The sequence below is a fragment of the Rutilus rutilus genome (genome assembly GCF_951802725.1).
Source record: "Rutilus rutilus genome assembly, chromosome: 9".
NCBI classification, from domain to species: Eukaryota; Metazoa; Chordata; class Actinopteri; order Cypriniformes; family Leuciscidae; genus Rutilus; species Rutilus rutilus.
The window spans coordinates 12,499,847-12,523,139 of NC_140223.1; the positions used below are offsets into that span (position 1 = coordinate 12,499,847).

Here is a 23,293-nt window from a genome sequence, read left to right on the forward strand (position 1 = left end):
TATCTATCTATCTATCTATCTATCTATCTATCTATCTATCTATCTATCTATCTATCTATCTATCTATCTATCTATCTATCTGCTATAAGTGGGCGTGGTTATTGGATTCATGACGCAGTACGTTCTCTGCGTGATGTGTGACGCGCACTCACTGCCGCACTGTACGGTCACATGACGGGCATTATGGAGCTCGTTCGTTCGCTGTCAAACTTTAATCCGTTTTTACTTTTAGACTAGAAAAGCGATGGACAGAGCGGGATTTTTGACAGCTTCTGATCTCCAGTGATATGTCAGGTCAGTTTTATATTCCTCTACATTCATAAAAGCCCCGCGTTTAAACATTATTGTGTGTTAAGACAGGTTAAACAATGTCTAGTTACATTTTAAACCACTGGCTAGTTCCTATTTTTGTTTTATCATCTTAAAGATTATGCCATTTTGACAAGTCGGAACTTCCAGGTATTATAGTTAAACAATGAGCATTTATACCAGCTCATAAACAAATGTTTGCACAGCTGCTTAACACTCACAATAGAGAAAACTATTCTGTTAACTAACGTTATATGATTGACACACACACACACACACACACACACACACACACATATATATAGACAAATAATTATATATAGAAAGATTAGCTATCTTTGGTCTAGCCGGGAACTGAAAACATGCTTTTAATGTATACTTATTTTGCAGAGTCATGCTCAGTCACTCTGTTTACTCAAATGTTTAAACATTGAAAAGTAAGATTATGGTGGGTTTATATATATAGATATTTTTTTTACTTTTTGTATTCTACATGGCATATTTGTAAATGCATCTATGTGCCCCTCATCACCATGTATTGAGCTTGAAATCACTCCACCCAAGTGTAACTTGATGCATCTCTTTCTGTATTTCCACCTTGTTACACAGTTGCGTCTATGTATCTGTTATTTTGTAGCTAAACCCCTGCGTCATGTCTGTGGATGGCCCCCGGACCTCTGTTTTCACCTTTCAGTCCGCTGTTCACAGCCATCATGTTCTTCGCTCGCTGGAGGAACTGAGACAGAAGGAGCTCTTGTGTGATGTGACTGTTGAAGTGGAGTGCAGGAGCTTTCGAGCACACTCTTCTGTGCTGGCTTCCTGCAGCCACTATTTTTACACCAGACTGACAAACCACAGCCGACCAAACCTCACTGTCAGCTTACCGGATGAGGTAATGCTTGATATGGTGGATGGATGGGTTGAAGCTGGAGGTTTTCAGAAACCTATGGTTAAGCTGTCTTCTCTTAATGATTTGTTGTTATTTTTAACAGATACATAATGTATACATGTATAAATAAAAAAAACTGTAAAAAAAAAATGATCAGAGCAAACTCTAAAAAAACAACAATTCAAACCAAAGTGAAAATTATGTCATCCTTTTCTCATTTACATATGTATAAATATTGAACCCATGAGGGTTAGTGACATGACGCATATTTTTATTTATGAGCACGGCTATTATTTATCCAGAAATACATTAAAAATTCACACATACATGGGTCATTGACGAATGAGGTTTTTAAAAGTGTAAAAAAAAATAGAATGGAGATATAACTATATTTGAAACCATTTTTTAGTTTACCTAGGTGTTAACAATAAGATTTTGTGGTTTGTACAATCAATTAACAGTTTTTTGTCACCAAAAAAGTCATTCGGTTTAACCACTGATTTGAAAGTTAAAAACTGATTTGACATTGATGTTGAGATAGTATATAGTGTTTACCACAGAAGAAATATTAAATAAAATGATCACTGATCTCATAAATGTGATCATTTATTGGACTACTCTAAACACTCCAACATATTCAAGTAAAACATTGCACAGGGAAAGGAGAAAAGGGGAAATGTAAAAAAAGAGCCATATCTGCTTTATATTTGTATTATTGTAGTTCCTTTAGTTATTAAAAACAATATTATTCCATTTAAATATTTACTATATCGGTTTTACCAAATTACCTTGACACTTCAAAATCTTTAAAATACCTTTATATGTAGTAAAATATAATTAAAACCTTTTGGATTCAGTAAAAGAGATCAAGTTGTACTACCTTACATACTTTGGATGTTATATATATTTTTTTATTATTATTATTAAGGCCTTTGGACAAAAAAAATGACCCGTCACGTCATTGACCCACATACTTCTATGATGACCATGTTTATCATTTCTGAATTAAAATTAATTTAGATATTTTTGGGGGGCAAAAAGTAAAAAAAGTAATACTGATGCAACTGTCCTAAAATCATAAAGAAGATTTTTTTTTATTATTATTATTTGTCAGAAAAAATATTTGTACAAAACTGTTTCACTGTTTATTAATATTTGTCTACAAATCAATGTCATGCGGTCCGACCAACGTGCATGAAAAGTAAATATAAGTTTCTTAAAATATCAGATAATTTGACCTTTTTATGATAATGCAGGAATTCATGAAATTTATGACATTTTGTGACTCCCCAAAAGAAAAAAGAAATATTTATGAATTAATAATGATAATATTTTTTTCATTGTAAAAAATAAAACCGGGTGTTAGAAAATAGTTTTTACTTTTTACTTGATGCTTACGCCACAATTTAAATTTCTTGAACATGGTTTAAAAGTTTTACATTTCTTTCTGAGATTTTTTTTTTTTTTTTTTTTTGTGTGCTACTTTTCATAATCCCAAATATCCTCATTTAATTTCATTATATGGAAAAGTCTAACTAACTTTTCCTCGAGTGTACGATGGAAGTCATACGAGTTTGGCGCGACATGAGGGTGAGCAAATGATGACATAGTGTTCATTATTGCGTGAACTTGGAAAATGGTTTATAGTGCATTGCTGTCAAATTAGGCCTTATACAGTGACTAATTGAGATTAAATTAAGCAAACAATGTTACAGCTATAACCCAATAATGCGATTTGTAAATAATTTATTCATGCAGTAATCATGACTAGATCATTAATCTCCCAAGGTCACTGTGGAGGGATTTGAGCCTCTTCTGCAGTTTGCCTACACTGCAAAACTTCACTTCACGAAAGAAAACATCCTGGAGATCCACAGATGCGCCGAATTTCTTGGATTTCAAAACCTCGATAAAGCCTGCTTTGAATTCCTCGTCCCAAAGTTTTCTGAGGGTGGTGGAACCTCAAAAAAAGTGAAGGGGAAAAGCAAGAGCCAAGAATCCAGTAAGAAATCCCAAGCCATCTGCAGTTCTAGTGACCAAAACCCTAAAACTGGAGAAGATCTTGAACCTCAGGATGCAGGAACAGTCATGCAGGCTGCATCTGCAACTTCCTGTGCAGGAGGTCCTAAAGATTGTCCACCGATCTCCAATGGCAAAGAAATGCAGTTAGATTTATCCCCGCTGTACGCAAGAAGCTCGTCATACCACATGGGTGATGGCCAAGACCAGTTTTGCCTGCAGAACTGTGGCCCACAGTTGCCTTCCTCTTCTGTGGTGGCCGGTGAAGTTTGTCCTTTCCTGTCCACGTCGAGCACCAGTGATGATGAGAAACTGCATTCGGTTGGCTGTGGTGGGGACATTTTAGCTATGGAGGAACAATTCCAGAAGGAACTAGCAATGGAGGTACGTTGTGAACCACCTACTGATAAAGACCTGAACATAGCCAGTATCACCGATGGCCACTTTGACCAACTCGAAGGGTCTCTAATGCCGCCCGCCAACTGCAGCCAACTATGTCCTCTGAATTCTGTGGAGTCAAGCGGGGTTTTGGACGGGATTTCCAGCGCTCCAGACATCAGTAGCATTGGCACCGACGACAACCAGGTCTTTGATTCCAACAAACAAACGTTCTCTGAACTGTCCCCCAAAGATGGCTTCACTGAACGAAGCATAGTGGAAAGGGAAGTGGCTGAGCATCTCGCGAAGGGCTTTTGGCCGGATATGAATGAGCCTCTACCTTTAGACTCTATCGACCAGTCGTCTGCTGGAAACGGCTCGGACTTCCACTGGTTGAAGCATCTGGATCTGGGAGCTGCGCCCGATGATTGTCCCTTCCTGAGGGACCTGAGCTCCACTGACAGACAGACCTCCGGGGGACACACTCTGTCCAATGAAGACACTGGAGACAGTTCCTGCATGTCCCCAATTAACTCCAGGGAAAACTCTGAGTGTGAATCGGATGGAGACTGTGCGCAATGTGGTAGCAGTGAACCAGTGCAGGAGGTGAGCATGCTAGCACTCACGGTTGTACAACTTTATGAGGTTAGAGGAGGAGTTTGGTGCCAAATTGCAAACTTCACCAATATTTTGTATTCGGTTGAGATTCCCTGACATGCTTCAAATAAAAGTTTCAGGCTCTTCTGAAAAATAAAATAATTGTAACCAACCTCTAGGCTGAACCCCCTCCATAATGCAGTGTTGACATCAAGGTTTTCTTCCCAGGTGGATTTGCCATTCCCTGTGGAGCAAATTTCCAGCATGACCAGGAGGGCATTCCTGCAGATGTTGAAACGCGAGAAACTGACCCCGGAACAGCTGGAGTTTGTTCAGGATGTGAGACGGCGCAGTAAGAACCGCGTGGCTGCACAGCGCTGCCGCAAGAGGAAGCTAGACTGTATCTACTGGCTGGAGGGAGACATCAAGAAACTGGTATATCTGTTTTTATATCGACATTTTGTGAACGTTATTTGAGCGACATGGATCTGATAAACTTGGGTACGACATGTATGTAGACTCTACGATGATGGCACTTATTGAATCGTGGGCTATGACACAAGTTAGTATAGAAGAATAAAACTTCATCAGCATGCACTAGTGGTAAACGAATAAGCAAGATGAATCGCACTTTTGGCAATTGTGGTTTTTATGAGCGCTGAAAAAAAAAGGAGGATGCAAAAGTGGAGAATATGGCTAGGGAAAAGAGGCCAATTTGGCATGCCAATTTTGTAAATGGAGTTCGAGGAAATAGTTTTAAGTTTTAGCACCATGTCACGTTGATCAATACGCTATTTCATGATGCAGTTTTAGTGGCTAGTTAGTAGTTAGTAGACGTAGGTCCTAGCAACAAACACTCTGTGAGACGACAACAGCCGTCTTTGAGCCTCTCTCACTGTACGACGTAGGACCACCGTTAAGGAGCCACGACCACAGAAATTTCCATGATTGGTCATCTTTCGTGTGGGATAGCCCAAAATCGTACAATGTGTACTGGGCATAAAGATGCGCTCTCGCCTGAGAGCACACACAACAAGATCCTCGAGCAATGTCAAAAGTGCCATCCTCAAAACAAGTTTAAACACAATAAACACCTTTTATACAGACATTATACAGGGTGGGCCATTTATATGGATACACCGTAATAACATGGGAATGGTTGGTGATATTAAAGTCCTGTTTGTGGCACATTAGTATATGTGAGGGGGCAAACTCCTCAAGATGGGTGGTGATATATACATATACTAATGTGCCACAAACAGGACTTTAATATCACCAACCATTCCCATGTTATTACAGTGTATCCATATAAATGGCCCACCCTGTATATATGTGTGTGTGTGTGTTTAAGACTTGTATCTGTTTAAAATGTTATCTTAACATGTTTATAACGCCACCAAGCGTGTGATTTTTGCGAGTGTTTTTTTTTTTTTTTTTTTTTTCATAAATATAGAATCAATTTTAGAATGAAAGTTATTAATGAATCATGGTTTGCTCGTGAAAACGTTCATACGCAGATTTCACGCACAAATTCGTGCGCACGCAAGCTTAGTGAATGAGTCCCACTGTTTTTGCAATCAAACAACATGCTCATTGACATGATCATTGAGTCTCATTTACAAAGGAATGATAAATGAGAGATACTTATAGAGATAAATGAGAGTGAATTAATCAAAAGATTTAGTCTTGAACTCTCAAATGAATGGCTTTGAATCTGTTAGGGTTCAAGGTTGACTCGTTTCCCATACGCAACTCTGCATGACTAAGTATAATGCTTCGTTGGAGGAATGAACAAGCTTGTCACGACCTTTTCCTGAAAAACAAGTAGTAACTGTCCGTCATTTGAACCGCAGTTGGGCAACAATAAAGTGGTGGAGTAATAACTTCAGCTAATTAATGTGTTCGATAATTCTAATTAATTCAAATGAATGACAAACATGGCATCTGAGGATTATTTCGTTATCTCTGTTTGGCTTTATTTACAGATTAGATTTTCACTACACACTCATTGGGACCAAAAAAATTCACAATAACAATTATCATGATATTGAACTATGACTATAAAAGTTGTGATGCATGGAATCACCTTGATAATGAAAATGAAGTTACAGTTTTGTATAATAGATGTTACTTTCATTGTAAAAAAAATTAAATAAAATTAACATGCAGGAAAGTAATACAAATTTTAAATGTTAAGAAAATATACATTGGTATACTAAATATGTACAAATATGCTTAAATTATACTATGGGAACAGTTTTATAATAAAATATCATTTACTATTATCAGCGTTTAGTATAAAGGTGAAACTCAAAAAATGTGAATATCGTGCAAAAGTTCATTTATTTCAGTAATTCAACTTAAAAGGTGAAACTAATATATAGACTCATTACATGCAAAGAGAGATATTTCAAGCCTTTATTTGTTATAATTTTGATGATTATGGCTTACAACTTATGAAAACCCCAAATTCAAAATCTCAGAAATTTTGAAAATGTTCATAAGTCATAATCATCAAAATTATAACAAATAAAGGCTTGAAATATCTCTCTTTGCTTGTAATTTTCTATATAATATATTAGTTTCACCTTTTAAGTTGAATTACTGAAATAAGTGAACTTTTGCATGATATTCCAATTTTTCGAGTTTAACCTGTAGGTTTAGGAGTTGGGTTTTTGTCTTCAAAAGTTTGACAAGAATTGTTTCTGGCATCCATTAGAAACAAGAATAATTAAATAGAAAATCCCTTCCATTACCACATTGTGTACGGGCATAAAGTGTACAATTATATTGCTTCTGTTGTCCCTTTTGTTCAAATTGAGATTGAGTAAACCAATCAACATGCAATGTTTTCCACGTATTAAGAAAATCAATAGCACGTGTTATGATTGTTTTTTGCACCGTAAGGAATGCGAAGTACTGAGTAGAATCCTAAAATGGATCTTCTTTTGTTTCCACGTTTACCAGAGGAGCGAGAAGGAGAAATTACTGCAAGATCGCAACCAGCTGAAGCTCAGCCTGGAGGATGTGCGTCAGAACCTCTCGGGCCTGTGCCAGAACCTCTGTGCGGACACCTCGCCGCAGTCCGAGGAGCTGCAAGCGCTGGCCAGGTACGTCTCCTCCGACTGTCCCACCTCCATCCTCCTGACCCCCATGGCTTCTCCTAGCCTGGCTGGCCCAGACCGGGACGTCCCTGCGAGCACCTTTCTTCCAGACACTAGTCCTGAAGGAGACACAGTAGCACTCAGGTCGCCCGCTGCCTTCCTGCAAGACACCGTTCAGAGCGCTGTTACAGATCCAGCTCCGTGATGTACAACAGAGTAAAGCCGCTTGGAATGGTCTGATATTTCAGTTTTACTCAGGAGCTTACCTTTCTGCTGCCGTCAGTTACACTTTTGAGCATGACTTTCTTATTAGGAGCACTTTCGTAATGTTTCTAAGTATGGATGCGACTAAATTTGCACTATTACCAGGAGTTTCATTTGGAAATGCTACTATGCCTTTCATTCCTTGCATAGGGGTCATTCCTGTTACGCCACACATTTTGAACTTTTGAACATTTTCAACTCTTAATCTTTAAAAATGAATACACCCTTTTAGGCTGTAATAGGCTCTGCTGAAACTTATATGCATAAACTTTTTATTATTTACACAGTGACAAAAGATGAATTACAGAATGGAACATAACAGGGTTGAAATACATGGTTTGTTTTATTATGGATTGATAATGAACTTTTTTAACTTTTTTAAACCATCTTTTGATATTTTGATTCAGTCATACCATTTTCTTTTTTGTCCAACAGGATGGAAAAGTAAGACAAACAGCTAAAGCACAATACATCAATTAATGTATCCAGTGAACTGCTAATACTTTCTCATGTTTATGCTGTTGGTTTCCCACCCAAAATGATGTCACTTCCTGGACAATAATGTCATTAAGGAACAGGCTTCTTTTTTTTAAGGATTTTTTCAAAAGACTAACAGGGTGGAAAGTGATATTAAGGACACAGGAAATACAGCATCTAAGATTAACAGTTAAAACAACATCCCCAAATTTAGCATTTTGATTAAAGAAAGAAAAACATCTGGACAATTTCTTAATTAATTTTTAGGGCATTCATTGTAATATTGTGATTAAAGAAAACAAACTAATATGACTTCAGTTTTATCCAAAAATAGACTTATGGACAGTATTTGTATAAAATAAAAATGTACTATATAACGGGAATGACTCATGGATTAATTTCCAGTGCTAGCATTTATTTCACTTACACTGCCACTATGGACAATCATAGTAATTCTCTTTATTATGTTAATGGTTTATGATTTTGTTATGCGATGTAGAGCATACAAGTACATTCCAGTCTAGCCTAATACGTCTTTATCATTATCGGCATGAAAATTCTATATTAAATATGCATCTGTGTTTTTTAAGTGTCCGTATATGCATATGTCATAGATATAATAACATTTTAAATAACTGCCATGTACGTTTTCATGCATATCATGTAGGATTTGTGAAAACTACATAGAATCCATAGTCTAAGGTAAGGCTAAAAAAAAAAAAAAAAGTTTAGATACTGCTCACTTTTTGCTTGCTAAAGTGGACTGAGTTTGGAAAAGGCCAACATAAAATCATAATTAATCCTATTTACTTTAATACATGTTTATGGTCTTATTGTGCATGATGATTCTTCATTCCACATTACTTCAATGAAAAGCTTGTATTGCAATATTTCATTTACATGTAATACCCTTTTCAGCTGATGTCATCTAGGTCATGCAGCCTATTGGCTGTCGGATCACAAATAGAGATTCAGGCCTGTTGTGGTACAGAACGCTCACTTTTCATGTACTGAGGATAAAATCAATTTCTGACCTACTTTAGGTCAAATACCCTGTTTAACTGTACTTCACATTATGGAAGTCAAATGGATGTGAATGCCGTTTCATGTTGACTTTAATGCTTGGATGAGTCTAAAAATATAACTTGTTCATTTTGCCATTGTAGCGTCAATTAAATGTTCTATTTTTTGTGCTTTTTTTGTTTTAACCCTGTAACCAAAATACTGTCATGTAAGCCTAGAATGCACTGTATAATTCACTATTTGATTCATATTTAACAAATAGCAGCAAATAAAATGTCAATACTAATTTTTTTTCACTAAATGTGTAAATGCAGTGGTGCTTGCTAAAAGTAATGTGCTAACAGAGACTGAACCAATAAATCAACCTTTTCAAAATGTAACGCATGAAATGGCTGTACATGTTATCACAGTCAGTCTAAGGCAAAGAATAGCTTGGTTTTCAGAAAGGGTCCCTATTTTGAAGAGGTGAATGTTGATGCATATAATTGAGTGAGATCACGGTGAGGTTTCGTAAACAGACTGATTTCACCATCCTCTCTGTTAATGTTTTCCCCGGAGCCCTGTTTTAAATGATCAGTTTCCGAAGAAGAGAAATTGTGCAATAGTAACCCAGTTTCGACATAAATGCTTATGTTTTAAAAGAGTCGACCAAATTCACAATAAAAATCCAAAATGGGAACATTTCTCAAGATGTGATGGGAGTCCAGTGGTTGTCAGCAGTTGAGTTTCTTCACCACAAGAGGTCAGAATAATCATGTATAGCACATTCACACAAGTAGGCCTAACCCTAGTGGTTTTAAATACTGTCATCCGATAAGCAATAAGCAACATGGGAAGACCAGAGATGTTGCTACCTTTCTCTCTGCCACTGACAGAGCCAGGCTTTTTGGCATCAACAAGTGGTATTAGAGTCCAGGTGTGTTGAGACAAATGCGTTGGAGACCACATCACAGACATATGAATCTCCAACAACTTAGCCTAACTATTCTGTTTCCACTAATAAAATTCGTTTGAATAGTTATAATCTCAATTTTGCTTTTTTTTATATGATCTGCTTACGGCCCAGTGAGTTAGTTTTAGGGGTGAAACTTCATGCTTTTTCCCTACAAATCATAGTTAAATTATACATCTTACATGTTTTCATACAAATCAATCATAGAAATGCGTACGAATTTTGCCACCTTGTAAAAGAGTATGTTTTTGCATAAAATCGTGTTGGAGTCTCTAGCTTGCTGCACTCTCAGAAAAAAAAAGGTACAAAAGCTGTCACTGTGGCGGTACCTTTTCAAAAGGTACACATTTGTACCTAAAGAGTGCATTTTAATCCCTCAAAGGTACATATTGGTACCAAAACTGTACATATTAGTACCTAAATGGTACATATTAGAACCCTCTTGAAGGGTACTGTCCCAGTGACAGCTTTTGTACCTTTTTTTTCTGAGAGTGTGTAAAGAGCCAAACCTTAAAAATCAATTTTGTCCTTTGCAGGAAGATAAATCTCCATCTTGAGCAACCTTGTCTTAGTGAATTTGTGTTAAAGCTCCCTATTAAGGTAAAGATAAAGTTGTGTTTGGTTTGCCCTCCTGCACTGAATTTAAATAATCTTCCATGTCTAGGGAACATTGGTTTTAATCAGTAGAACAACCCATTTTCTGTTGGTCCATCTGCTCAAGGTCGCCATGCCAGACCAGACTCGGTCATTCTAAAGCTAAACTTTGCCAATTGGCTACGTTTGTGGTCTTCCGTGAGTGTATTGATCTTACCTTGTTTTGTTGAAACTAACTAGATTCAGAACACCATTAAAAACTCAATCATTTATCTTTTAAGTTGTAATTACTCTGTGTGGCCCGACAGGTTCTTAGCTTAGTTCTTAATTGTCCTTTCAAGGTGATCCCATTTGTTTACCTCCTCCATGCATACTAAAGATCTCCAAATTTATTTGGTTTTGTTTTCCTCTCAAAGGTCTTTAATGAGGTGAGTGCTTAGAAATATTCCAGTGGTGTAGCCAACATGCCATACAGTGACAGCAAGGGATACTCCGCATATAATCATTGATGAAACCACAGCAGCATATTTATACAATGTAATGAGAAATGAAATGCTGATATAGAAGTGCTGGTTGATATACGCTGTTGTTGTTGTTTCGATATGTTATTGGATTAGTTTTAAAATCATTTTTCTCTCCATCCAATGATTGTGTGGCATAAAGGGTCATTGATGATTGGTCCACCCAATGAAAGCTGCCACAATATGCTAATGGTGTATAAACAAAACAACATCAAAAGCCTCAAAATACATGTTGTGTATGAGCAAAAACATTCTGAACACCTGCCTAATGTGCTGTTGCTCCTCCTCGTGCTGCCAAAACAGTGCCGACCCGCAGAGGAATGGACTCTACAAGACCCCTGAGGGTGTCCTGTGTCTGTATCTGGCACCAAGACATGAGCAGCAGATCCTTCAAGTCCCGTATGCTGTGAGGTGGAGCCGCCGTGGATTGATCTTGTTGGTCCAGCAAATCCCACAGAGGCTTAACTGGATTGAGATCTGGGGAATTTGGAGGCCAGCGCAACACCTTGAACTCTTTATCATGTTCCTCAAACCATTCCTGAAGAATGTGTGCAGTGTGGCAGGAGCTTTATCCGGCTGAAAGAGCCACTTCCACCAGTAACACCATTGTCATGAAGGGCTGTACCTGCTCTGCAATAATGTTTAGGTAGGTGGCACGTGTCAAATTTATGACCACATGAATGGTCGAACCCAGGGTTTCCCAGAAGAACATTGACCAGATCATCACACTCCCTCCACCGGCTTATCGTCATCCCACTGTGCAATGTGGTGTCATCACTTCCCCAAGTTAATAATGCACAAGCAATAGGGCTGTCACTTTTGAGAAAAATCAAATTCGAACGGGTATCAAATATCAAGCAATGTATTCGAATATATTCGAATATCTTTTTGCAAATTCGGCAAACTAACTTACCTTATCTTTAACGTTTACTTTACCATCTACGTTGTAAAAGCCAAAATATTTCCAGACACTACTTTTTAGATGAGTTGGGGTCGTAATTGTCCGCTCAGGCTGGCCGGTCTGTGCGTTTTCTTCCATTTTCAAAACAGGGTGGCTATTATTCGCTTGATTTGGTCATGGGCGTACGCTACAATACGTATGATTAAACAAACGGTATAATCATAGACTGTAAAAATGCGCTACTATAGCACTTTAAAAACCGAATAGTTTATTTATAGTTTGATTACGGATATTTCACGTCATGTTCGAATGCATATTCGAATATCGAATACAAAGTGACAGCCCTAATAAGCACATGGCCGTCCATGTGATGTAAAAGAAATTTTGACTCATTGGACCAGGCTCAAAGGGTCATCATAGGCACTCTGAACGGTCAGCCCCATATGCACTGTTTGTTGTGACACATTCCTCCCATATGTGTCAAAATTTAGTGTGACTTGTGCCACAGAAGGCCTTCTGTCAGTTTGGTCCCAACGGGATAGCCTCCATTGCCCTTGCGCATCGAAAAGCCTTAGGCGTCCAACACCGTCGCCGGTGTTTTTGTTTGTCCCTCCTCTGATCACTGTTTGTAAATTCTCACCACTGCTGACCGGGAGCGACACACAAAGCCTTGCCGTTTTAGAGATACTCAGACCCAGTCATCTGAGGAATAAAAATGTTTTAACCTTGACATGTGGCCTTGTTAGTAGAAAATCAAAGAAATTAGCTTCACCTGAGAGGTAGTGATGTTTATAGTTTGTAATATAAAATACATATAACGGAATAATTTTGTTTCGTGCCTGTAGACTCACGGCAACTATTTCTACAGCATGCGGAATGATTAGCGGTAAAGCGAATTGATCACTGTTTTTAATGTCACATTTGTATTACTTTGCTGCAGAGCGAACGGAGGCAAAAAAAGCAACAACACATTGTCGGCTCTCTCGTAATATGGCACTGGTGAATCCGATTCGGCATGAAACTGAAGTTGTGAAAGTATTTTCTTCTCTATTGTGATGTATATGCAAGGGAAAAAAACTTGGGGGAATTGATTGGGTAGTTTTGGTTTGCTATTGGTCGATCTCATGTGAGTGACAGGTTGCCCCGCCCTCTCGCCAGTAAACACATCATCAGAGAAGAGAAGTCGCTGCAAGAGGGAGGGGGAAGTTATTTTGATTAAAGATTACGAGGGCACATGGATAATAAAATTATGATGTGCACATATAAATCATTTATAATAAAGGAACAAGAACTGTCCATTTTGATTTCATGGTGTCTTTAAACAGCCCTCCTTCTCTCACACCTTCTGTAGCTTTGGAAAGTGCGATTCATTATACAGAATTGGTTCGTCCTAAACAGACATTTCTCTTATATGTAGCTTTGGAAAGTTTGATTCTTTCTAGTGGACTGGTTCATCCTGATGGTTCTTGTAAATGAACAGATTTAGCGAGTCCTATATATGTGGCATTTCATTTCTTTTATTGTATCATGTCTTCGACTCAGTTATATAAAGTAGGGAGTAGGCCTATTCTTTTTTTGTTAATAATTCATTAGTCCGAAGATGTCTGAATTTGTCACCTTAACTGGGATTGTTCTTCCGTTCAAAGACAATGATATAATTGTAAATAAGATCAATGGATAGAGGCACAGAATATAGAAGTCCTCCCTGTTTCACAAAGATCCACCCACTCTGAGATTTCTGGCCTCACCGCTGCTTTGAAATCTCAAATTACAGCCGAACAGCAAATTGGTAACAAGCCAAAAAAATATTCCATGTTCACTGCACTGGGAGAATATCAATCCTAATAATTAAGGCTCTTGGGATGTTATGCAGATGGCAGGTTTCAGCAATTTTAGCTTGGATAATAAAATGTATAAAAATGATTGAAATCTTTGAATAGATGTTTGAAACTAACATACAAAACCACTCATATAGAGAAAATATATTTGTTTTCTTATTGAACCTCTAAATCAAATCCTCATGGTTACTGAGATATACTGTATGCCTATTTATAACTAACAACAACTACTATAGCTACACTCACCTAAAGGATTATTAGGAACACCTGTTCAATTTCTCATTAATGCAATTATCTAATCAACCAATCACATGGCAGTTGCTTCAATGCATTTAGGGGTGTGGTCCTGGTCAAGACAATCTCCTGAACTCCAAACTGAATGTCAGAATGGGAGAGAAAGGTGATTTAAGCTATTTTGAGCGTGGCATGGTTGTTGGTGCCAGACGGGCCGGTCTGAGTATTGCACAATCTGCTCAGTTACTGGGATTTTCACGCACAACCATTTCTAGGGTTTACAAAGAATGGTGTGAAAAGGGAAAAACATCCAGTATGCGGCAGTCCTGTGGGCGAAAATGCCTTGTTGATGCTAGAGGTCAGAGGAGAATGGGCCGACTGATTCAAGCTGATAGAAGAGCAACTTTGACTGAAATAACCACTCGTTACAACCGAGGTATGCAGCAAAGCATTTGTGAAGCCACAACACGCACAACCTTGAGGCGGATGGGCTACAACAGCAGAAGACCCCACCGGGTACCACTCATCTCCACTACAAATAGGAAAAAGAGGCTACAATTTGCACGAGCTCACCAAAATTGGACAGTTGAAGACTGGAAAAATGTTGCCTGGTCTGATGAGTCTCGATTTCTGTTGAGACATTCAGATGGTAGAGTCAGAATTTGGCGTAAACAGAATGAGAACATGGATCCATCATGCCTTGTTACCACTGTGCAGGCTGGTGGTGGTGGTGTAATGGTGTGGGGGATGTTTTCTTGGCACACTTTAGGCCCCTTAGTGCCAACTGGGCATCGTTTAAATGCCACGGCCTACCTGAGCATTGTTTCTGACCATGTCCATCCCTTTATGACCACCATGTACCCATCCTCTGATGGCTACTTCCAGCAGGATAATGCACCATGTCACAAAGCTCGAATCATTTCAAATTGGTTTCTTGAACATGACAATGAGTTCACTGTACTAAAATGGCCCCCACAGTCACCAGATCTCAACCCAATAGAGCATCTTTGGGATGTGGTGGAACGGGAGCTTCGTGCCCTGGATGTGCATCCCACAAATCTCCATCAACTGCAAGATGCTATCCTATCAATATGGGCCAACATTTCTGAAGAATGCTTTCAACACCTTGTTGAATCAATGCCACGTAGAATTAAGGCAGTTCTGAAGGCGAAAGGGGGTCAAACACAGTATTAGTATGGTGTTCCTAATAATCCTTTAGGTGAGTGTAAATGCAGACTCATTCCTTTGACAAAACCAAGATAAACATTATTTTTAGGATTATAATGTGTGATGAAATTAGTAGTAGTGGTGGTTGTAATACTACTACTAAACATCATCAACATCTACAATAGCTCATGTTCTGTTTATAATCAGTGGGATTTAGCTTCATTTTTTAATTGGCCCAGAGCCCTCTGAAAGCCTGAATGATCATCAACTCCAAACTGGTTCATAGATGTAAATGCCCATTTGAAAATAGATCAGTCTGAGTTGTTGTGTTGTAATGCCTATTCCGTTTCATTGGCTAATTCCATCAATTGAAGTTGACCCACCAGCATTATCTAACATTTAAACATACAGCATACAATCTTTGTGAGCGCAGAGAAATGTAATGGTTTTGTGTCGGTTATTGTGTTAAGCCTCAGTCTAGATTTAAGGCTGTACACACTGCATTGCTCCTTCTGAAATTTTTTGATCTCTCTCAAATCCTTTCCTGTAATTTTTCTGGCAACTCGAACTCGCACTATGGATTATGTAAAACTGTAGCCATGATGGTACAGTGGGAAGAAGGACAGGATTTGAAAGTTTCAGCAGAAAGCCACTTAAAGTTGGAGACAATAAACAAAGCTTTGAGAAAAGAAGTACGGCCGCGTACTCGTGCGCTGAGAGCTTCAGGCTCTTGATGGCAGCATGTAGCCATGAAATTCACAATACAAGCCCACTTCAGTGAATATTCAAGATTATTCCATCATTCCAGCTCAAGGACCTGATTTACATATTAACCTGCTAATTATAATGCAAAAATAAGACTGCATATCATTTATATAAATAGATCTAAATAAAAAACTAAATTAAGTTTTATTATGTATTATTTTGTGATATATATATATATATATATATTATTTATTCAAATTTGTATTTAATATGTATAATTTTATTCAAATTAGCACAGCCTATATATATATATATATATATATAATTCATATTTAGAATTGTATTTAACTTCATATATTGATGTTAGATTAAATTTAGAATTTTTAGAATTTAGAATGTCTTTATTCTAATTTTTATTTTAAAATTATTTCATATATAATTTTGTTAAAATAAAATTATGTATTTATTAAAAAATATGAATAATACATAGTGTATATATATATATATATATATATATATATATATATATATATATACACGTATTATTAATATTTAGAATTGCATTTAATTTCATATATTAAAGTGTAACTCTCGCCAAAATGCAACCTAGGGTCTTTTTGTGAATCTACCCGAGTCAAACTTTCGTGTAAAAGCATCATTAGGGTGGAAACACCACTTTTAAGACTGACCATATTTTCGTTTTCGGTCAAAATGCCTTTTGAATGGGAGTGCTTGGGGCACTTCTATGATAGCATCAAAAGGCGCTATTTTTAAAACACTAAGAAGGCTGGACACAACATGAAACTTTGCTCAAAGTATCACCAGGGGCTCTACACATGAACTTGAGCATTGAGAACATTGTTTGTGTACACAGAGTTTACTAAAAAGAAAGGTTTTAAACAACTCACTGTAGCTGTTGTTGTTTCCGTCCGCCGGCATTTTGTCAGTCAAAAATAGTCGATCTCCGAATGCGAATGAACTCTGAATGACTCTGAATTTTAGTATTGTTTCTTATGTGAGGATCCTTATTGATATTGAATATTGATTTTCACTAACTACAAAACAACAAATTATCCGTGAATTTATATGGATTTATATCTATTTTTTATATAGCCTACATACACAATTTATATATATATATATATATATATATATATATATATATATATATATATATATATATATATATATATATATATATATATATATAGCCTATATATGTACAGTACAGGCCAAAAGTTTGGAAACATTACTATTTTTAATGTTTTTGAAAGAAGTTTCTTCTGCTCATCAAGCCTGCATTTATTTGATCAAAAATATAGAAAAAAAAATGTAATATTGTGATATATTATTACAATTTAAAATAATTGGTTTTCAATTTATTATACTTTAAATTATCATTTATTTCTGTGATGCAAAGCTGCATTTTCAGGATCATTACTCCAGTCTTCAGTGTCACATGTGACATCCAGTCTATTACATGATCCTTTAGAAATCATTCTAATATGATGATTCATTATCAAAGTTGGAAACAGTTCTGCTGCTTAATATTTTTTCATAACCTGTGATACTTTTTTAGGATACTTTGATGAATAAAAAGTAAAAAAAAAAGAAGAAAAAAGAAGAAGAAGCAAATGTTTTAAAAATAGAAATCTTTTGTAACAACAATATACACTACTGGTCGGTAATTTGGAGTCAGTACTTTTTTTTCTTTCTTTTTTTTGAAATAAATCAATACTTTTATTCAGCAAGGATGTGTTAAATGGATAAAAAGTGATAGTAAAGAAGATTTATATTATTAGAAAATAATTTTTTATTTTGAATAAAAGCAGTTCTTTTTAACCTTTTATTCATCAAATATATTAGGCAGCAGAACTGTTTCCAACACTCATAATAAATCAGAATATTAGAATGATTTCTAAAGGATCATGTGATAGACTGGAGTAATGATCCTGAAAATTCAGCTTTGCATCACAGAAATAAATGATCATTTAAAGTATAATAAATTGAAAACCAATTATTTTAAATTGTAATAATATATCACAATATTACATTCTTTTTTCTGTATTTGTGATCAAATAAATGCAGGCTTGATGAGCAGAAGAAACTTCTTTCAAAAAAATTAAAAATAGTAATGTTTCCAAACTTTTGGCCTGTACTGTGTATATATATATAGTAAAGGTTTACATTTTTTATATATATTTTATATTTAGGACTTTTATACAATTACATAATTGTATAAAATGTAAAAAATTTTATTTAATCTAACATTGTCAATACATTTCAAAGTTAAATACATTTACACATATGAACTATATATGTGTACGTGTGTGTGTGTGTAAGATTATCTGTTCTGTGTTCACTTATGTGTTGCATGAAGAAGAAAACACAATTCCGAGTTTGTGCATATTTTACTCAGTACTCTGAGTTTTTTTTTTTTTTTTTTTTTTTACAGAGGCATAGTTTGAAAAAGTTGAATATTTAATGTAAAAGCAACCTCACACATTTTCCCATACAGCAAAAAACAAAAGGGCAAATAAAAAGTTCTTAGAAAAATGTCTCAGTTCTAGTTGATGTTATAAAGAGTGAAATAAAGTATGAACACTGGAAACATGTTTCATAAAAACGTACATTGAAGGTTACGCTTTCTTCCAGAGCTTCAATGTGTGGTTGTATGTTTTGTTGCAAACACAAAGGCAATAATGGTGATTGTTGTTCTGACAAACGGTCCTATCTGTTCACAAGCTTATAAAAAGCACTAATAATAATGTATTGTGTTTGTCCATCAGATTTACCCAATAAATTAGTATTAATGACAAGTATCGGTGGGGACATACTTAGTGTAGAGAGGCTAAAATGAAATTGCACACATGTAGAATTAAACAGAGCAATAAAGAGTTCAAATTCAATTAAATAAACAGCTTACCAAATGCATAAGTATACACATTATATACATTCCCTGGGTTGGGACAAAACAAACTAACAAACAAATATTTTCTTCACTTATATGAACTAAATGTATGGGACACTCGAAATAGATATTTTGACATTTGTTTTCTCATATATATATATATGGGATCCTATAGTTTAACAATATTCCACCAATAATCACTTTAGCAAAGTAATATACAGCAATATTAACAAGGGTCGGTCAGCGAAACAAAATGAAACGATGGCGAACTTCCCTTCAAACGTCAAACAAATGGCTGTTTAGGTCAATTCACAAAGCGAGAACAAAAATTCATTCACTCGAGTGATAAAATACAAATTCAATTAGGCTCTTCTTTTCATCCTGAGACTGTCTAAACCAATGACATTTTACAATGACTTTGTGCTTATGTTTGGTACATTTTCAGGTTTGAAATAAACGCTCGGGGGGGGGGGGGGGGGGGGGGGGTATTAACAGTGCAAGAATATACAGACAGGTATGATGGAAATAGAAAATAATCTCGCTTCTAATGGCTACACACCAATTCTCGTTTGTGCTTCATCGACTTCCTGCCATTTTCAATCTGCCGGCTTGTTTCGGGTTTCCGTATGTTACATAATTGTCCGTGTCTCTTGGGTATATTCTTTATTACAGGGCGTACTTCCAAAAAAAACACCCACTTTCACAATGGAAAACAACACACTCACACACACACAAAAAAAAAACAAAGACAGTACATGATATTTACATTATACATCTCACATATTCTTGTCTTAAAGCGTAATTATTGGCAAAGCCAAGGTTTTCCGACTTGAGATGAACCACATTTCTTGCCGCTCCCTGGTAATATCTGTAAAAAGGTATATAACAGGCACAGTGAGGGTGGTTGAGAAATCAGCATTCACTGGGAAATTAAATGAATAAACACAGCAACAAACATGACAAGCACATGTCTGTATATTTTGGCACTTTGCAAATCAAACGGGGGTCATTTTGGAGGGGTGGGATAGGGTTTCTTGGCCTAAATGGACCTGGTGTTACAGTTACAAACTCAACTGAATTTAGATTTTATTTTTTTAATTTTTTTGGACGATTATGAATCGTTTAAAAAGAGGCAACATTCTTTTTCAGCAGGTGGCGTGTCGAATTTGGCCTTAAAGAGGTTTCGCAAACAGAGACAAAGCCAGACCAGACTAGTGCTGTTAGGGAGCGGAGCGCTATAACGCCTCCTCTGCTGGCTCGCAGTGTTGCCGTGACAATACTGAACAGAAAAAAAACAGAGGTGCTAAATGAAGTACTCTTTCTTTTCCTCTGCATGTGCGTGGTTCCCCTCCGCATTGATGATGGCAGTGTCTGCGTCAGGGGCGTCCTCCGCTCCTTTGGCCTCATTGGTTAAGTATGTCCCTGTCCACACAGTCCCACATAGGTCACATAGACACATAAGGTACAACAGTGGACATGTTGAAGCATTTTGCACACTATAGGTGAGGGGGTGAGGAGGTTGGGGGGGGGGGGGGGGGGGGGGGCGAGAGAGAGGGAAGGGAAGCCGTACCTTTGTGCCTGGCCAGATATCGGCCCAGGACGATGATGAAGCACAGGGTGATGAAGACCACCACGGCCACCACTCCGCCGATGAGAGCGTGGTCGGGACCGTGTTGCGTCAGAGCGTTGGGATCTGGAGGAGGAGGAGGAGGAGAGGACGGCGTGAAAAGACGCCAGTGGAACGACCGCTATAATTAGCCAATTATGGGTCGGCGTGTTAATATAAGACGCATTGACTCGTTGCTTCCCACAATTCACTAAATACAGTTGTGAGCATCTCAGCTGGAGCAGGCAGTCATTTCATTTTTCACTTGATACCATTCAATTTAGATATTGGAACACGCAATTATAAACCACACTGAAGTACATGAACCGTAACCATCGCGCTGTAGTGCTACATAAATTATGTGTTAATTGGTGTAGGTTGTTGAGGAAAGGTTGGCTTTCTAAAGGATCAGACTTATGGTTTTCTTATGGAGACATAAAAGACTTATGGCTATTTATTGATTTTTTTGAAAAAGATCACACACCGACTTACCCAGACCATGTCTAGAGACCAGAATATCATATCATAATATAATATATAATAAAATATCATATCAGACCCAGATGCAAAATGTGAAATCGTTAACATGTTGTATGACTTTTATGTGCTTTTCCCATTAGAATCATGGGTAGGTTCAGGTCTGGGTAATTCTGGTTTGTACTACTCAACTTGTAGGACTGATTTCTTAAAGGGTTAGTTCACCAACAAAATTTAAAATTGTCATCATTTACTCGCCCTCATCCAAAAGTGTAAGACATTCGGTCATCTTCGGAACACAAATGAAGATCTTTTTAATGAAATCTGAGAGATTTCCGTCACTTCTACGCAACTACCACTTTCAAGCTCCAAAATAGGTAGTAAGACACAATGCATGTCAGAGATTAATATTTTGTATATAAAGTGTTTTTTTTTGTTGGTTTTTTTTGCACAAAGCACTTGCGTAGCTTCATAAAATTGAGGTTAAACCACTGCAGTCACATGGATTATTTTAATAATCTTTATTAACTTTCTGGGGCTTGAAGTGGTAGTTGCGTAGACTGTCAATGGAGAGTACAGAACTGGCTCAGATTTCATTAAAATATCTTCATTTGTATTCCGAAGATGGACGAATGGCTTATGGGTTTGAAACTACATGAGAGTGAGTAATTAATGACATTAATACATTTTCCCTTTATGATTTCTCCATTTCTTTTTTTGTTGAGGCACTTAGTCTGCATGCTATAAACTGCAAGTCATTTTTCACATTTAATAAAGAGGCACAGTAGCTACAGCTTCCATTTCCATTTTGCACAAATTTCCCCTGAAGATTTTGTGCTCTTGAACATATGGGAAGGAAACGCTGCTTTTTTCGCAAATTGTTTTTTTTTTGCAATATTTAACATTTTTGCAACTTGGATGGACACTTTGCTATAGAGACTTGTGCCAGTAAGTTACCACCTAGTAACCAACCAGAAAACTCTAAGCAACCACAAAGCAAATCTAGTTTAAAATAAAAGATGGGATAAGTTTATAAACATATGATCATTTATATGTTTAAAACATATTACAGGTAATAAGTTAAACAATTTAGTACTTGATGTTTTTTACTGCTGCTGCCTCATTTCTTTCAATGACCCATAATGCCATTACTGGTGCATCACTTAAAACCATAATCTTATGAATCATAAGCTTTGGAAAAATATTGACATCTTCATGATGCTTAAATAAATTAATGTTACTGAAAAAGCTTTTAGAATGCATTTTCTGTAGCTACTGAATATTTAGAGAATATTGTGTTGGGCATTCAATGTATATATCATCCAATATTATATTATATTACAGCCTTATGACATCCCCATGCGGTCAAATTGAGGAGTTGCAAACTGGTGTTTATTTCATGCCGGATCACAGAAACATCCCCAGCATGTCATTCTGCTTTGAGATTTGGAGCCCAAGCAACATCAATTCAAAGCCAATGTTCTATCCTGACTTTCAATAGGCAGCGGGAGGGAGGGGTGGGGGGGATTTATCATTACAAACGAATGCTGAACAGCTACCAAAGATCAGTCATATCTCACAGCCCTGCGAGGACCAAAGTCACTCAATTCTTGGCGATATACAACAAGTTTCAAACCGGCAGGGGTTGCGGCAGGCTGATTTGTCTCCTGGGTTTAACTTTGAGTGAGTGAGCGCAGACTAGGGTGAATCCGGTCGCCTCTGAACTTCTACTGAATAAATCGCCTCCTGGAGTTGTGCATCTTAAGACCCCACTGCGGATAGCTTAGTGCGCTAGACAGCTAGTGCTGCCATTACCTGCCTTGAATGTGTAGAAGGATAAGTTCACCCAAAAATTCTCATTCTTTCTTCTGTGGAACACAAAAGGTAAAAATTTGATGAATAGCTTGGCCACTCTTTTTCCATGATGAAAGTTTATGAGGACTGCGAACAAACTTTAAGATGCTACGCACTGAAAATCTGGTCCTCTGTGTGCTGTTAATCACTGCGACCAAATCCTTGATTCAGTGAGTTGAACCAGAGCAGTAAAATTAGCGAACAAATCATTCAGAAACGTTTTGCGAATCGGAACGATTGATTCACTGACTAAAAACAATTGATGTGCTCACGATACTTCTTACAAGAGAAGTTTTTTTATAACAAATTGAATTTTGGTTTGTTTCTCCACTATGAAGCGTTAGTGTCATTTTCAAGCTTAAAGGTGCAGTAAGTGATTTCTGAGAAACACTGTTGAAAGTGGATTGGGCCGAGCAGCGCAACACACTTGTAGCCAATCAGCAGTAGGGGGCGTGTCCACTCATGATGGGGGA

At 37.0% G+C, this 23,293-nt stretch overlaps 2 protein-coding genes across 5 annotated transcripts in view; one reads left to right on the plus strand and one right to left on the minus strand.

The window, feature by feature from the left end:
* Window positions 1-144: 144 nt before the first annotated feature.
* bach1a (BTB and CNC homology 1, basic leucine zipper transcription factor 1 a) lies at window positions 145-9,435 on the plus strand. Of its 2 annotated transcripts, none has more exons than XM_084419298.1 (5): window positions 145-294; window positions 919-1,201; window positions 2,987-4,201; window positions 4,421-4,627; window positions 7,160-9,435. In XM_084419298.1, the coding sequence occupies exons 2-5, from the start codon at window positions 962-964 to the stop codon at window positions 7,499-7,501; spliced, it is 2,004 nt and encodes a 667-aa protein (XP_084275424.1). In that variant the 5' UTR covers window positions 145-294; window positions 919-961; the 3' UTR covers window positions 7,502-9,435. The 2 variants fall into 2 exon arrangements, with proteins under 2 accessions (XP_084275424.1, XP_084275423.1); XM_084419297.1 differs by having other exon boundaries at window positions 947-1,201.
* Window positions 9,436-18,293: 8,858 nt separating this feature from the next.
* cadm2b (cell adhesion molecule 2b) overlaps window positions 18,294-23,293 on the minus strand; it is a 222,351-nt gene continuing 217,351 nt past the window's right edge. Inside the window, exons 9-11 of one of the 3 annotated variants that reach the window (XM_084419469.1) lie at window positions 20,454-20,576; window positions 20,200-20,305; window positions 18,296-19,751 (exon numbers count right to left, since the gene is read on the minus strand). In XM_084419469.1, the coding sequence (XP_084275595.1) occupies window positions 19,646-19,751; window positions 20,200-20,305; window positions 20,454-20,576 (335 nt within the window). In that variant the 3' untranslated portion in view covers window positions 18,296-19,645. Of the gene's footprint in view, window positions 20,306-20,453; window positions 20,577-23,293 lie in introns of all 3 variants that reach the window. The other 2 variants (XM_084419470.1, XM_084419471.1) reach the window with 2 other exon arrangements.

Excerpts from the sequence above, each read along its gene's own strand:
- bach1a (XM_084419298.1), top strand. The coding sequence starts at position 962 with ATGTCTGTGGATGGCCCCCGGACCTCTGTTTTCACCTTTCAGTCCGCT. Across the intron at positions 1,202-2,986 it reads CTGTCAGCTTACCGGATGAG|GTCACTGTGGAGGGATTTGA; the intron begins GTAATGCTTGAT and ends TAATCTCCCAAG. Across the intron at positions 4,202-4,420 it reads GCAGTGAACCAGTGCAGGAG|GTGGATTTGCCATTCCCTGT; the intron begins GTGAGCATGCTA and ends TTTTCTTCCCAG.